Source organism: Trachypithecus francoisi, unplaced genomic scaffold (genome assembly GCF_009764315.1).
Source record: "Trachypithecus francoisi isolate TF-2019V2 unplaced genomic scaffold, Tfra_2.0 Lachesis_group2, whole genome shotgun sequence".
Taxonomy (NCBI): Eukaryota; Metazoa; Chordata; class Mammalia; order Primates; family Cercopithecidae; genus Trachypithecus; species Trachypithecus francoisi.
The window spans coordinates 25,603,850-25,616,566 of NW_022681465.1; the positions used below are offsets into that span (position 1 = coordinate 25,603,850).

A 12,717-nucleotide genomic window follows, 5' to 3' on the forward strand; every position below is an offset into this window, starting at 1 on the left:
AGGCATATATTTTGGTCCTTAAAGTAGAAATCCACATTTTAAAACATAATTTGCTGTTAGTATTTTGTTCAAACTTTCCCCATTCCTTCTTTCTCAAGTGTCAAGGAGAACTAAGTCACATAGAATCTACGAACCACAATTGTGTCTAATAGCCATCTCTTATGAGATCCAGAATTTTTGCCATATTGTAGAGCTGACATCATTGAACACAAGGGACCCATGTGAAAAATACATACGTTAGGTTCAGGTTAACTATATGTACTTCAAAAATATGCTTATGTAAATTGCTCCACTTGGTGAAATACAAAGTGTAAGAGAATATGAATTTTCATTTGTATATTTAAAATTTATTTTCATGTTTGTTCAAGTCAGAGTATTCTTTCTCAGATATATTTTTATATTTTAATTCCTGAAACATTTGCAATTTAATCAGGGAGGATATGAAATTAACCACCTGCTCTGGCACTGTGTTGCTGCTTGGTCTTGTGTTCAGAACAACAGTCCTCAGTTAAATAATGTGCTTGAACATCTCATCTTCCATAAGACACAGCTTCAAAAGAAATGCTGGTAAGAGTCATCCTATAAATCCAAAGTAACTCATGGAGAAATCTTCGTGCTTAAATGTTAAATAACCCTTGTACCTAAATGTTAATCACACCTCAGTTGACTATGAAACAAATTTATAATCTCAGTTCCAAAGGCAAGGGCAATTTACATGTTTAGTATTAATTCATTTCATCAATACATTGTTTCTCTCTTTTTCTGTTTTGCTAGATATGCATGCATGCACTGCATAATTTTTTTATTAAATGCAGTTTTTATTGACAAGAAATTTATTCCTGCCTTGCAAACAGCCTTTATATTCCAAGTTGTTAAACAGAAGCAGTGAAGTACAATATACTGTTGGAGAAAATATGCTGATACTGTATTTCTTTATGCCTTACTTATAATGTATAACAAAAATGAATCTTAAAAAAAATTTTTTTTGGTCTCACTCTATCACCCAGGCTGGAATGCACTGCTGCAGTGCTGCGATCTCGGCTTACTGCAACCTCCATCCCTGGGGCTCAAGTGATCCTCCCAGCTCAGCCTCCCAAGTAGGTGGGACCACAGGCATACACCACCATGCTGGCTATTTTTATAGGTGTCTTTTTTTTTCTTTCTTTTTAAAATTTTTTAGTAGACACAGGGTCTTGCCATGTTGCCTAGCCTGGTCTCTGGTCTCCAACTTTTGACTTCAAGTGACCTGCCTGCCTCAGCCTCCCAAAGTTCTGGGATTAGAGGTGTGAGCCACTGCACCCAGCCAAAAATAAATCTTGACTGACAAATATTAGTTTTCTCCTCTACATATGTTAATTTAAGATGAGAAAAAGAAGAGTCATAGTTTCGGCGTGAGTTCAGTGTAGGAAAGATTTTTTAAATTGACAAATAATAATTTTATATATTTATGAGGTACAATGATATGTTAGGATATGTGTATATCTTGTGGAATGAGTAATTCAAGCTTATTAACATATCCATCACTTCACATCCTTATCAATTTTTGGTGGTAAGAACAATTAAAATTTACTCTATTACCATTTTTGAAATATACTTTTTTAAATCATAGTCACAATGCTGCGCAATAGATCACTAGAACTCATTCCTCCTGTCTAACTGAAACTTTGCACTCTTTGACTGACATCTCTTTTCCCCATCTTCCTTACACTCCATCCCAAGCCTAACACCATTCTACTGTCTAGTTCTACAAGTTCGGCTTTTATAGATTCCACATACAAGTGAGATTATGCAGTATTTATCTTTCTGTACAATGCTTATTTCATTTAGCATAATGCCTCAATGTCCATTCATGATTTTATAAATGACAGAACTTTCTTCTTTTTAAAGACTGGATAGTATTCCATTGTGTATATATATACCATACTTTATTCATCAGTCAGTGGACACGTAGGTTGATTATATATCTTGGCTATTGTGAATAATGCTGCAATGAACATAGTTCAGTTATCTCTTCAATATACTGAGTTCACTTTTTTGGGATATATACGTAGAAGTGAGATTGTTAGATCATATGGTAGTTCTATTTTCAATTTTTGAGGAATCTCCATGCTGTTATTACATCAATAATGTAAAAGGATTCCCTTTACTGAACATCCTCATCAACATCTGTTATCTTTCATCTTTTTGATAATAGCCATTCTAACAGGTGCGAGGTGATATGTCGTTGTGGTTTTACTTTGCATTTCCCTTATGATTAGTGATGCTGAGCACATTTTTCATATATTTGTTGGCCGTTAGTATGCCTTCTTTTGAGAAATGTCTGTCCAGGTCCTTTACCCATTTTTTTCATTGGGCTATTTGTTTTCTTGTTATTAAGTTGTTTCAGTTTCTTCCATATTTTATATATTAACCCTTTACCAAATGTGTAGTTTGCACATATTTTCTTTAAATATGTGGGTTAAAAATGTATAGTTTGTACATATTTTCTTTTAATATGTGGGTTCTCTCTTTATTTTGTTAATATTTCATTTTGTAATTAAAGTATACTTTAATCCATTTTGAGTTAACTTTACTATATTGTGTGAGAGAAGGGGCTAATTTAATTCTGCTTGTGAATATTCAGTTCTCCCAAAACCATATATTGAAGAGATTATTTTTTCCCTATTGTGTATTCTTGGTAACTATCAAAAATCAATTGACCATAAATGCATGAATTTACTTCTGGTCTTTCTGTTCTGTCAAATGTGTCTGTATGCTATTGCCATGCTATTTTGATTATTATAGCTTTGTAATACACTTTAAAATCCGGTCGTGTGATGTTTCCAGCTTTTTCTCTTTTTGCTCAGGATTGCTTTGTATATTCAGAGAATTTTGTGGTTTCATACAAATTTAAATTATTTTTCTGTTTCTGTGAAGAATAACATTACAATTTTGATATGAACTGCATTGAATCTGTAAATCACTTTGGGTAGTATGGACATTTTATCAACATTAATTTTTCCAACCCATGAACATGGAATATCTTCCTGTTTAATTGCTTAGGCTTTAATTTTTTCATCAATATTTTAGATTTTTCAGTGTACAGATTTTTTACTTCCTTGGCTCAATTTATTCCTAAGTATTTTATTTTTTGCTATTGTAAATGAGACTGTTTTCATAATATCTTCTTCAGATATTCTGTCATTAGTATATAGCAGTGCTATTGATTTTAATATGTTGATTTTATCACCTGCAAATTTCAATTTTACTGAATTCATTTAATGTTCTAACAGTCTTTTAGGTTGCTTTTGTAGACATTTTAGGGTTTTCTATATATATAAGATCATTTGGTCAGCAAACAAAGACAGTTTTACTTTTTCCTTTCCTGTTTGGATGACCTTTTTTCTTTTTCTTGCCTAATTGCTCTGGCTAGGACTTTTAGTATTATGTTACATAGAAGTGGTGAGAGTGAGCATTCTTGTCTTGTTCCTGATTTTAGAGAGACACTTTCAACTTTTCACCATTGAGGATAATATTAGTTGCAGGCTTGCAATATATGACCTTTATTGTGTTGAGGAGTATTTCTGAGGAAATTGATCAGAGGGCACTCCTTTCCAATATTTAAAGAAGATCACAGTTTTGAATTATTTTTCAATGAATATAAAAATAGTAATAACTTGTAATACCATGCCAAGTTGAAAATGCAATTGCCATATATATTTATTTAATTAGTTCCTGGTTTTCAGCCCCTGGCAGCCCATTCTACACCAAAGGCCTTTGTATATGTAAATTCTAAGTCCCTCAGAATCAACTGCAGACCCTTCTAAAAGTCTGGAACATTCTTTATGGACAAAAGTTATTTTCCCACTTGTATTTGGAAGTTTGTGGGATTCCAGATTAAGTAAAGATTTTTGGAGAATGGCTTAAAGTTTACCTAATTTCCTTAAAAATACTTTAGATTAGAGTTCATCAATAATTTGTTCTGTCTCATAGTGTGATGGGAGACACCTAATGAGTATTGTAGTTTGACAAATATTGCAGTATTTTTTACATTTTAAAAATAAAGAATAGTATTTATAAATATGAAACTAAAATGCAAATAGATTATATTTACTACAAATAGCACTTAATATAATTTTACTTAGTATATTTTAATACAGAATTCCTAAAAACAAAATTTAGAGGTTCTCACTGGTGCCAGTTAGGTTATTCTGGAAGTTGTGGTGATTCTTTCAGACCCTTTTTAATGATAGAAAGTAAGTTGTAGTAGATTCAAATATTTAATTTGTTTTTCAAAATGACAAACGACTAGAACTACTTAAGCTCTTGGAAAACTCTAACTGTATTTATAACACAACTAAAATTGCATTTTAGTATCTAAAAATAAATGTTGTGTGACTTTGTCAAATTTATTTAAAAAGTACTCTAATAATTACCAGATAAACAAGTTTAAATGATTGCCAAAACAGTAAATGTAGCTGATTACGAATATCGAATGGTGGAATTCAATTCTTTCTTTAACCGATTTTTAGATTTTGCTATATTGCATCCACATCTATTTAATTTAACTTGCTAATGATTTGTGTTTAAGGTTGCAAACTTTGATGAACCAGTTTTAAAAAAAATACTTTTTTTTTTTTTTGAGGCGGAGTCTCGCTCTGTCGCCCGGACTGGAAAAAAAATACTTAGTATTTTATAAATGTAGGGCATTCGAGACAATACAAAACTATTTTTGTTTTAAAAATAAAGAAACTGAGGCCAAGTTTATTAGGCTTATTGATGAGTGGAACCAGATTTTAAGAGTTTTGATATAGCACTCTCTCCAATGTATCATTCAACTGTCATGCTAGTTGCATTGTTAAGCAGATAACTGCTTTGAGACAGCCTGTCACTGAATCCTGACTTTTCTTTTTCTGAGAGAATATTTTGGAAATTATCAAGTGAAGAAGGGGATAGCAGTATTTAGACAATGCTCAGTTAACAGAGGAGTAAAGTGAAAAACACAATGACTGCTCATAACAGAAAGGAAAACAATAATTGCCTAAAACAGTACTACCAAATGATTTTGATTCTATTTTTTATATTTATTTTTTTTTTATTTTAAGGAAAAGATTTAATTTTTTTTTAAAAAATTAGTTGGCTCTAGCAAACAAAAACTATTGACATTAAAAGAATAATTTGTGTTTTTAGGTTAGCAATTTGACTAACTATTCTGTTAATTGTAACATTATAACAAATACTTTAAAATCAACTTTTCTCCTTACAAAATATTTATTTATATAAAGGCCTATATAGGTGTGAAGAGGCCATTACTCCAAATAAACAATATACACTGTAATATAATTACCAAAATAAAACCAGAAATGATTTGATATTTCTAGGGAATCTTTAATATTGGTCTCATGTACTCCTAAGATACCACTGGGTACATGCAAAAAATTAAGAAAATGAACTGCATGTATTTAGAATGAAAAACAAATATTGAGGCACCAGGCCCTGATGATACATTAAGACTTCATCAGGATTTGCTGGACCAAATAGTCTGAAAATTGTGACACTTGGTGGAAGACATCTCTGGTTTAACACCTAAAATTCAATGCCAGTGACCATTAGCAGGAGTAACCTGAGCAATTTCATTTGCCGTACATCTCAGGAAAGTAGCATAATGTTGAACAAATGTTCTGAGATTTAGAAAGCAAAGAGACCATTCAACTGAAGTATCTGAAGAAATTTTATTTATAGTGGCAAAAATTGCTTGTGCTTGTGCCCATGAAAGTGAAATGTACTCATCTGCCCATTTCTGATGCTATTGATCGGTAGATAATTCATCATGTATCTCCCTGCATGACTTCTTATAACCCCTTTTATAAAGATCCTACAATACAAAAAGAAACAAATAGAAGCAAATGGTTTCAGCTGAGCCTGGAAAAGAGCAGGTTCAGGATCCACAAAAGGACTCAAGGAAGGCAATCACAGAATTAGAGCAGCCTCGCTGCGGGACAGGGAAAATCTGGGGAAAGAATACACTGAAGACAATAAATTATAAAACCCGATGAAGTAAAGAAAAAGAGACTGCAGGAACCCCCTCCCAGCTGCCATGCATTGGCCTTTATCTGCCCATAGCCGGAGATAAGCAGCTTGCTGGAAGGCAGATTTCCATTTAATGCAGTTAAATTTTATATGATGCTTCATACTGTCAATGCTCCACCCTGTGGTTTGGCCTTTTATAAATGGCACCATTTGCTCTGGGGAGATAGCTCAAGTCAACGCAAAAGGCTTTCTAATCTAACATGAAAATAATGAATTGTGTTTATAATTGAATTATTAGCCAATGAAGACTGCTGAGAAAGGCAGTATGGCATTTCATTCAAGCAGTATGACATAAAATTGTATCTTCCAACACAAAATAACTGATTTAATGTGCTCCATAAGTGTATTCCAAAACAAGCTTGACAATTTAAAACTGTCTTGAACATGGCAAGTGTTTTCCAGACATACAGTGTTTATATTTGCATCGAAATGAATGAAACAAGGAATTCACTGCTCTGTGTGGGTGGCAGGGCACTTCCTTTTCAGTTAGATCACTGATATCCACATTATTTATATCCTTGATCCTGCTAATTGTAATGTCCATGTGATGGTCTAACCTAGACCATTCAAATAAAAGTTTGCATCAATACTCCTGCATTTCTTATGAACTGAAATGTCAATGTAGATTCTCGTTGTTTGTTCATTTCCTTGATGCTTCTTGATTCATTTCTTGGATTTCTTATTGATCCTTTGATCCCTGGAGCCAATTATAACTTAGTCTGTATCAGGTAAATACCCACTATACCCACTATATATGCTGCTACATTATTGTACAGCAAAAAAGCAGTGCAACCTGAAACCAGAAGACGTGAATTTTAGTCTTGTGTTTTGCTTCCTGTGTAATTTTGAATGTCGCTTCACCCCTGTGAACCCCAGGGTCTGTTTAGCAGTTGTATCGAGATAACAGCTACCTCAAAGAGCTTTGGAAAGATTTAAATGAGATAAGTAATATGAAAAACACCTATTAGACTGTAGTTCTTCCCTTCCATGTCCTGCCAGTTCATATTTGAACTAATTTTTCCCCCAGTCAGGCTCCTGCCTCCTGAATTTCTACCTCAGTACACATTGTCATGCCCTTTCCTCCAGCTAACCGAATCAGACATCTTATCTTCTCCATCTCACTTTCTCCATCCAGTTCAGGATCTGACAGTGTTGTACGTACATTAACTACACTTCAAAACTGTTCCCCTGCTCTCTGTTCCCACTCTCATGACCTTGGTTTGGGCTCTTACTGTCTCTTGACTATTGTAGCTTTTTAACTTTTCTCCTTGCCTTACGTTCTTCCCCTCAACAATCTGTTATATACTATGCTGCCAGGGCTATAGCATAACTGTGACTACAACACGCTCGAGCTTAAAATTATTTAATAAGAACTATTTTACGTGATAACAGAGGCTGCAACCCCAATCAGTGTCTCATAAATTGCCATTATGTTGAAAAAAATTAAAACAAAAATGATGACTGAAAGATTCTGCTAGTAGGATTAATTACCACCAACCAATCAATAGCCAGAAAAGCCTGATGGGTCTGGGTGGAGGGAAACAATTAGTGCCCCACCTCTGCCTCCCCTGATGAGAGGGCAGTCATTACTTGTCTGAGGCTCCATCCCTTCACTCTCCCACACCAGCTTCCCTGGAACTCGAAGAATGAAGTCCTGTAAGCAGGAGAAAAATCCTTTTAACAGACAGGCTAAAGCCTACATTTTTGTCATCCATCTTTCTGAGTAAAAAAAATCAGGCAATGGCAAAGTAAATTTATTCATAAACTAGTTTCCCTAAGTAGTAAAAATCAAGAATGAAATGCTGACTGCCCTCTTCTCCATGTGCAGTAAAGACCAAGACAAATTTATTTACACGAATTCTCCCCTTCCTAGTCTGTTAATATAATCTTAAGTTCTGATAACATTATAGTTAACTAATTATTTCAAATGTTCTATCTTCTCCTTAAAGAATGATTTATATATCTGCATTTAATTATTTGGTCATATTTATAAAATTATTTTTATTTATTAAAACTTACCTATTTTTCTTCTACTCACCTGCAGCCATTTAACACTAGGATTTTCCTTTCTTAAACTGTTCAATACTATTCATTTCTTTCTTAGCTTGAATAAATTTCTAAATATGTTTTCTGATTGCTTATTATATTAGGTAAGGCCATGATTATATACAAACCTTTACTAGCTATAACATTTATCACCATTTATTTTTTCCCTAAAAAGTATGATGTACATTTTGTCTGGTAATAGACTTCTATGATTACAGTGTTTATTTTTTGTTTAATTCCTCCTTCAAATCTCTAAATGTTGTTATGCTGTTTCCTAACACAGTTATGATGAGATATTCAAAGTCATCAGTCCTCTTTTTTTTAATCTGTTTAATTTTCAGTCCAGAATTTTTTAGGAACCTTTTTGTGATTTACTAGGCAGGAGTTAACTGGCACCCTTTCTTGTCCAAGTTAGGAGCCTGTTGAGGCAAATCCTGTGCTTTACCTAGAGAGAAACTTCACTTTGAGAAGCCTTTGCACAAATACTATGGCTGCTGGTCTACATTTTTTCAAGGTGTTGTATTGACTACTCATAGTTCATATGTGTTCCCAACTTCTGCCTATCTGGTGCTTAGGATTTTTTAAATTTATTTTTATTTTATTTTTTACATTATGATGGGAAAACCCATATATTTCTCATGGATAACTGCATTAAATTTTGGACTTTTTGTTATTAGAAATATTTTTCTTTAGTTGGGCCCCATTTACTTCATAACTTAAAATTTTTCTCCGTCCCTTCACTCACTCACCTACCTACCTTCCTTCCTTCCTTCCTTCCTTCCTTCCTTCCTTCCTTCCTTCTGTACTTACATAGTAATAGGTATGCTTTCCACATTTTCCTCTAAATTATGAAAGACTTTTCTCTGTTATTTCTGTAGTTAACTTCCTCAACTATGAATTTTAATTATATTTTTACATTTTAATTTCTTTGCAATCTCTTATCTTACTCTACTACCTTTCATCTAAGCATCAAGGCTTTTTATTGTGGTTTATCATTCCTGGGCTTTATTAAAGATGCCTACATGTCTTGTAAAAATAACTTCTAGTTCCTGTAAGAAATCATTTTCAGAATTATGACCCTCTCTGAGTACTGAGACTAATATTCTCTTTAGCCTTTGCTGTAATCTATTTTCCTCGGTCTTGTATAGGTCCCTCTTCTTCACTTTCCAGTTACTTATTCTAGAACCAGGAGAAATATATAAAAACGATATTTTTAAATAAGAGGTTTGTGTTCACAGCATTCATGACAAAGTTGGTAAAAATTACAACACTCAATGTGTAAAATGATCAGGCAGCTTCCTGTGTACTCCTTACTCTTTGATAGTTTACCTGTGAGGAAAAAATGCACTTCTGTATTCCAATTTTATCTTCCTCCTTCCTGCGTTCTCCCATCCCACATGCCTATAGGCACTGTATACTACTCTTTTCATTACCAGGATGTTATCATCTCTGAATAAATATGGAGAGATGAGAATGAACCCAGGAATAATACTCTCACTACTTAAAAAAAATCAGTACCTCAAGATAAAGGATTGACTGCACTTTCTCTGATTCCATGCAAAACAGGGTAAACAGTAGAGATTATTATTTTTAAAAAATGTTTTTTCTCTTACTTTTTTTGGGAAAACAAGGTTGCTGTGTTTCAAGAAGTGGCATGTGGTTGCTCCTTATTGCTTTAGCTTCATCAACTTTATGGTTTATGGAAATTCCTTGTAAGTTGCTATTATTAGTGATGTCTCATTCTGTTTTCGGGATCATGTGGATTTTTGACATTGTCAATGCTTTCTGGAATATCTGTTGCAGTGTTGAAATAAGTTGGCAAGGGTTGCTACTTAGACATTTTAATTTCATTTAAACATTAAAATCTTCTAATTGAGGAAATGGATATAGAGGAGTAAGAAGAATCTAGGAAAACTTTTAAATGCTGATGTTTCTAACTTCTATAAATGTGTGCATGTGTGTATGTATATATCATTATTTTAGACAAGCCAGTAAAACTCTGGCTCAGTTTCTTTATTTACAAAATTAGAGCAAATCTATAATAGTTACATATTATTTTGTACAACTTTAATTTCACGGCAATGTAAAACCAAGTCAATATGCTGATACTTGAGACTTTCTGTATTATAATGAATTCACAAAGAAGCTAGTGCTGTATGGAAATTTCTAGCCTAATCCAATTTGAATTCCTTTCTATGTGCATTGATTTTCAATTTTACTTTTGTTTTTGACAAACTGTAGTTTATAAGTATTGATGTTTCTGTTTTTGATGAAAGCATTTTCATTCACAGACAATTTTGTGATCAGCAGCATTAATTGAAAATAGCTTCTGGTGAAGCATTTCTCTACCGTATGTGGCTAACACTGGTGGATCTTTTTCAATCCATGGTTCAATCCTAGGTTAGCTACAATTTGCCAGACTTAAAAGATAAAAGAAGAATGAAAATCTTCTGATTATGAAGTATATTCAAGGGAAAAGAAGTTTTATGAACTCTATGAGTATCCTCTCTTTCAATTGACCATAATATGAAGTATAAATGATAAGTAGTCTGGGGAATGACTTAGTTTCCATCTTGGTGGTCATCTGGATGGACTTCTCCTTCCAGTCACTCTATGACTTTAATGAGAAAGTTATCAAACTCATATCTTTTTTATGTCAAAGAAATAGTATGTTTGTAATTGAATTCAATTTAGCATTCTGAATCTTGTCGTTTTACATAGAGTATTTCATTCAAATCTCACAATAATCTCTAGAAAGTGAGTTTTGCTGTATTTTCTTTATAGACAAGTACATTAAGACAGAGGTAGGATACATAAGTTGCCCTATAACATATGCCTAATTAGTGGCAGAGCTAAGATTTCATCTTGATGTTTCTGACTCTAAAGTTCATGTTCATAAGCATCATGTTAAGTGCATCAATTAGGATTTCATCTTCTTTATTTGGCAGAAACCTGACTACAATTGCATAACCAAACAGAGTTTTCTTTATTGCACATGACAAGTAGTGCAGTGCTGATATGAGTACTTAAGGAAATCTTCAAGACCCAAGCTTCTTCTAGCTTCCTTTTCTGTCTTTACAGCAGGTGATTTTTATCCTCTTTGTTGAAAGAAGGCTGCTGTGCCTTATGGTATCATGGAATATATGCACTACAAGCAGGAAGAAGAGGATGAGCAAAAGGGAAAAATAACACCTGTTATTTAATTAAAATTTTTTTTTCTTAACCAGAAAAATAATAGCTTGCCTGGAAGTCTTCATAATATGCTTCCTTTTCTAGCTGATTAACCAAATCTACACTGTATGGCTATTCCAAGCTTCAAGGGAGTCTAGGCAGTCAATTTTAAATCAAACTTACTGAAATATAAATTAGATACAATGAACTTCATATATTTATGTACACAGGTCTATGACCTTGGGCAAATGTATACACTCATGTAATCACTACTCCAATCAAGATACAGAGAATTCCATCTTAAGGTGGCTAACTTAATTGAGCATATTGCCGTTTTGAACAAAATTCATGTTCCATTAGAAAAGGAAACAACTAGTATTAGGTAGGACAATAGTCAGCACCTGCCACACTAAGGTTAAATATTGACATTTATGTAATGGCTTAGAAAAGCAGAATTGCAAGAAAGAAAATACTTCTTGGTGGGAGAAAACTTGAGTTACAACTAATCTAGTTTAAAAAGGGAACTTGCACAAGTCCTTCGGACCTATTTATGTCTCAGTTGTCTAGTGTGAAAAAAGGTCTAGAGAAATCTTAAATGTGTCAAAACTTGTTTTTCAAATCAAATGAAATAATTTATGTGAAAGCATATTGATATCTGTAAAGCCCTATTTAATATAAAGAATTGTCTTTAATTTTCATGATAAGAATGGTTTGATTTAGAAAATGATGATGACCTTGAACTTATGGGCCTGAAATATCACCGTTGTGAAATTCAAATAATCTTGTAAAATATACTAACTTTTAAATTTATTAATGGCCTACAAATCAAGACAGTAAACAGCTATAGACCGAAGTAATTTTTAATTTGAGCTCTTATCAGTTCTTTTTCAAACTGTTTTTCATTTAAGTAAAAATATCACAAATATATAATTTTTAAAACATTCAAAATATATGTACATTTATAACAATATAAATTCTTGTGTGATTTCCCAGGTTTTTTAATATTTAAAAAATAATAATTAGTCTTCTATTCAAGTGAAATATAAATTTCATTTTGAGAAATTGTACTTTTTCCAAAATCAAAGAGTGTTGAATCTTTGGAGTATCTTGAAAGAAGGCTTTTTGTTGTTGTTGTTGTTGTTGTTGTTGAGACGGAGTCTCGCTCCGTCGCCCAGGCTGGAGTGCAATGGCCCGATCTCAGCTCACTGCAAGCTCCGCCTCCCGGGTTCACGCCATTCTCCTGCCTCAGCCTCCGAAGTAGCTGGGACTACAGGCGCCCGCCACCTCGCCCGGCTAGTTTTTTGCATTTTTTTTTAGTAGAGACGGGGTTTCACTGTGTTAGCCAGGATGGTCTTGATCTCCTGACCTCGTGATCCGCCCGTCTTGGCCTCCCAAAGTGCTGGGATTACAGGCTTGAGCCACCGCGCCCGG

General features: G+C 33.5%; 1 protein-coding gene across 2 annotated transcripts in view; it reads left to right on the forward strand.

Moving 5' to 3' along the window:
• The window catches only part of TMEM232 (transmembrane protein 232), a 294,516-nt gene that overhangs the window by 98,298 nt on the left and 183,501 nt on the right, over nucleotides 1-12,717 (forward strand). For both annotated transcript variants that reach the window (XR_004429706.1, XM_033178954.1), the window contains exon 8: nucleotides 434-567. Coding sequence is in view for 1 of the 2 variants with exons in the window: in XM_033178954.1 (XP_033034845.1) it covers nucleotides 434-567 (134 nt within the window). In the remaining variant the exon portion in view is untranslated. The remainder of the gene's footprint in view (nucleotides 1-433; nucleotides 568-12,717) is intronic.